Below are 4,088 nucleotides of genomic sequence, written 5' to 3'. Positions count from 1 at the left end.
ATAACGAGTAGCAGTTCCTGCTTCGATCCCCAGTTCCATCCGCACACACCGCATTCTCACTTGGTCCTGAATTGGTTACTCAAATCTGACCGCAAAACACCGACCACTCACCACCCCACCCACTTCCTCCGCCTTTCGAGCTGCTCTTCCATTGTTGGCTTGACTTACCGGCGCCCGCGGCATTAAGAGCCACTGAATTGGCAATAAAAAGATTATAGCCCGAAGGTGTGAAGTGTTGTGGAGAAGAGGGAATCGCACCGGTCTCCGGAATCGCCGCACAAAAGCCGGATTCACCCCCAGCGGAGAACATGTGCTGCATGTTCTTTGACTGCGAATTCGTTCCCAGCATCTCACTCGATTCGACTCGATTCGAGTGGAAGAGCTCTCGAGTGGGTTTCCGAGTGAGGGGCAGCCATGTTGGCATCTCATCCAGGCATCCAATCAGCGAGGGAGTGCTGTCTCTGGGCCACAAGTCAGCCAATGGCAGAAAGTTTCTGTGAGGGTACTTACTCACACAATCTTTAGAATTGAGATTGAGGACTTCACGTTCCAAGATGCAGATGATTAACCCCTTCATTGTTATCAAAAATATTCTGTTTATAATTCAATAACGAATTTAATCGAAGCACAATGTTCTTTAAATTTACTTTATGCAACCCCTAACAAGTAAATGTATTCTAAGCGGTAATTTACTTTTGGTTTCCCAAACATACTAAGGTAAAGAGTTAAACTTACTTTTACTTCACAAGGTGCAGGAAATGCGGGAAGGCACTTTAACATATTTTTTCTAATAAGATACTTTTAAAGGAAATTATAATATTAATGGTAGTGTATTTTTATAGAGTATTGCAATGGTTTATCCTTAAGTAACATTTTTGAAGCTAAGACCTTTTTATGATTAGATGACTTAATCTCCATACAATTTGTGTTGTAACTTAGTCCAACAATTTTTAAAATCAATTTTTTTTATTATTCCAAGACTTTATGTAAATGTTGAGCTATTAATCTGCGACAGAATCGCTTTACATCAAGGGACAAATAACATTTAAAAAATATCTGAAGAACAATTTAAAACAATTGATCCTTTTTGTTTTAAAAATTTATCTTTCTTTATGAGTAAGTTGCATTTGCAATGGTAATGGTAAGTCACATGTAACTTATGTTTACTCTAAGAAAAAATAATTTTTTTCTAAAAACGACTTCTAAAATATAAACAAAAAATTACTTGGAAGTATTATTCTCCCGGCCCATCAATTCGTTGTTTAGTTTCTGGCTTACAGTGCCAAGCAATTCCATTACCCAACTAACCTACTTAGAAGCAAGAGTGTCAGTCTACGGAGACCTTTTGGGATTCCACCCAAATGATTTAGATTCTAAACAAATCACCAGCATAAACAAATCATGCAGATTCGAACAGAAAGGAATTGAAGTTGAGGGACTGTACCGAGAATACAAATACCAAGCAAAGGAGAGCAGTTAGGAGGTTATAAACAATAAACAGGATGCATGCACTCCCCAGGAAATAAGTCGCACAATGCGAGGAGTATATGCAACCGTAACCATTTTACGACAATCTTTGTTTACGCACTTGAGAGGAAACTCAAAGGCTCTCTGGCCGGACTCGGGATCCACCAATGGGAGGAATCGAGTGGCAATAACCACCACCGCCAGATGCCGACGAGCCACTTGAGTACGGCGCACATTTACCATTTCCCATTTCCCATTTCCCATTTCCACTCCGTGAAACCGAGTGATTCTCGCCGGGGATCTCGGCCAGCTATTTAAAGACAGCCCGGAGCGTCCGTCTCGAGCACATTCGTTACTCAGCCCTCGAGCCGTGAAGATCCGAGAGTCGCAAAGAAAACAGAGAAACCGGAGTGAACAAGTGTCGGAAAATTCATACTAAATCATACTAAACTAAGCCCCATCAGTTTGTGAAAAAATGCTGAACATGGAAAGTGCGGGCGTGGGAGCTGCGATGGCGGGCCTGAGCAAAACCCTCACCACTCCCTTCTCCATCAACGACATCCTCACGCGCAGCAATCCGGAAACGCGTCGCGTGTCCAGCGTGGACTCTGATCCAGAACCGGAGAAGCAGAAGCCCTCCGATCGCGAGAGATCCGCCTCCAAGTCGCCTCCACTCTGCTGCCGGGACCTCAGCCTCTACAAACTGTCGCAATCGAAGGAAATGCCACCGAGTGCCAGGCAAACCAGCAACTATTTGCAATACTACGCTGCTGCTCTGGACAACAACAATCATCACCAGGCAACAGGAGCAACCGGAATCCAGAACTCCAGTGCCGCGGACTACATGCAGCGCAAGTTGGCCTACTTTGGGTCCACCCTCGCTGCTCCTTTGGACATGAGGCGCTGCACCAGCAATGATTCCGGTGGGTTGAGTTCCCTTTCAGTAACTACTTTCCATTAAGAGCTAATGGTTGCCCCTAAAAGCCAATCAGCCTTTTGTCTGATTTTGTGCTAATACTCGCGCATTTTCTCTAATTTTCCGTAATTTTCCCTTTTGCAGACTGCGACTCGCCGCCGCCTTTGAGCAGTTCGCCCTCGGAGTCGCCGCTTTCCCACGACGGCAGCGGTTTGAGCCGCAAGAAGCGTTCGCGCGCCGCTTTTAGCCACGCCCAGGTGTTCGAGTTGGAGCGCCGCTTTGCCCAGCAGAGGTACCTTTCCGGTCCGGAGCGCAGTGAGATGGCCAAGAGCCTCCGCCTGACGGAGACGCAGGTGAAGATCTGGTTCCAGAACCGCCGCTACAAAACCAAGAGGAAGCAGATCCAACAACATGAGGCGGCTCTTTTGGGGGCCAGCAAGAGAGTTCCTGTCCAGGTGCTCGTGAGGGAGGATGGCAGCACCGCCTACGCCCACATGGGAGGTCCAGGAGCGGGTCATCATGGATTGGATCCCGCTCTGATCAACATCTATCGCCACCAGTTGCAGTTGGCCTATGGAGGATTGCCGTTGCCACAGATGCAGATGCCCTTCCCGTACTTCTACCCACAACACAAGGTACCACAACCCATCCCGCCGCCCAGTCAATCCTCCAGCTTCGCAGCCGCCTCCTCCGCATCTTCGTCACCCGTTCCCAATCCCCTCTCCCTCCCAGTTCCCATTCCGGGTGCAGTGCGTCCGCAGCGAACCCCGTGTCCCAGTCCCGGCAACCAGGTGATGGGCGTGGAGAGCGGAAACGAGAGCGTCCACTCGGTGGCGGAGGAGGGCGAGGAGAACGTGGAGATCGACTAAGCGGATGGGACGGGAGTTCCCCGGCGGAGAGCGGGGATGCGTTTTTGTGATAGCCGTAGGAGTTGTGTTTAGTCTCTATGCGTAATTAGTAGTCCCATAGCTTTAGTAGCCCTAAGTTTTAGTTGTACCCACTTGAGAGCTAAATAAAATCTAAAGAAATCTTAATTCTCGTTGTGTATTTAATGGAGGATTTTGTCAGTCTTCGTTGCATCTATTAACAAAATGCTTTATTTAAATGGTCAATATCTAGTTTTTTGAAAGAAAAAACATTTTAAGCAGATCCGATTAAATATGCGTTAAATGGATTTGCAATTAAGGAATTATATTTAAAACAAAATGAATGAAATGATTGTGTGTCGTATTGGCTTTCTTATAATCTCTGCTCCTGAAAATTAAAACAAATAATTAAGTAAACTAACTTATAAATAGAATGGATTCGTTTTTTAATTGGAAGACTTGTAAAAGAAAACAGAACAATGTACGAGTATTTAAAAAATTACTTTTGTTCGAATGTGTTGAAAATATACATCAGCAGAGGAGGTTTAATTTTGTTCGTCCTTTAGTACCAATGAGAATTTATGCTTTAGTTTTTGTTTTCAAAAAATGTTTAATGGTGTATATATAATTTATTTATCAGAATTTGTAAGCATTTAAGCATTAAGGCCACAAACAAATGCGGTACAAGAGAAAAGTCTTGATCATTTTAAATATTGGGTCTTGAAATTACAAAAGTGATGATTTAAGTTAAAGCTGTGTTCTATTAGATTATCGGAAGGAAATTAATTAAAGCATTCTTGAAACTAGAGGAGTAAATTGGTACCACATGACCTCAATTT

The 4,088-nt window shown here is 44.4% G+C and overlaps 1 protein-coding gene across 1 annotated transcript; it reads left to right on the top strand.

Annotated features, from left to right (window-relative positions):
* The first annotated feature begins 1,828 nt into the window (after positions 1-1,828).
* On the top strand, positions 1,829-3,390 carry LOC108098475 (homeobox protein bagpipe). The gene is made up of 2 exons (XM_017201385.1): positions 1,829-2,390; positions 2,528-3,390. The coding sequence occupies exons 1-2, from the start codon at positions 1,943-1,945 to the stop codon at positions 3,250-3,252; spliced, it is 1,173 nt and encodes a 390-aa protein (XP_017056874.1). The 5' UTR covers positions 1,829-1,942; the 3' UTR covers positions 3,253-3,390.
* The last annotated feature ends 698 nt before the right edge of the window (positions 3,391-4,088 follow it).

Source organism: Drosophila ficusphila, unplaced genomic scaffold, assembly GCF_018152265.1.
Source record: "Drosophila ficusphila isolate 14025-0441.05 unplaced genomic scaffold, ASM1815226v1 contig_791, whole genome shotgun sequence".
NCBI lineage: Eukaryota > Metazoa > Arthropoda > Insecta > Diptera > Drosophilidae > Drosophila > Drosophila ficusphila.
This window is presented reverse-complemented; position numbering and strand designations above follow the sequence as displayed.

Excerpts from the sequence above, each read along its gene's own strand:
- LOC108098475 (XM_017201385.1), top strand. The coding sequence starts at position 1,943 with ATGCTGAACATGGAAAGTGCGGGCGTGGGAGCTGCGATGGCGGGCCTG. Across the intron at positions 2,391-2,527 it reads CTGCACCAGCAATGATTCCG|ACTGCGACTCGCCGCCGCCT; the intron begins GTGGGTTGAGTT and ends TCCCTTTTGCAG.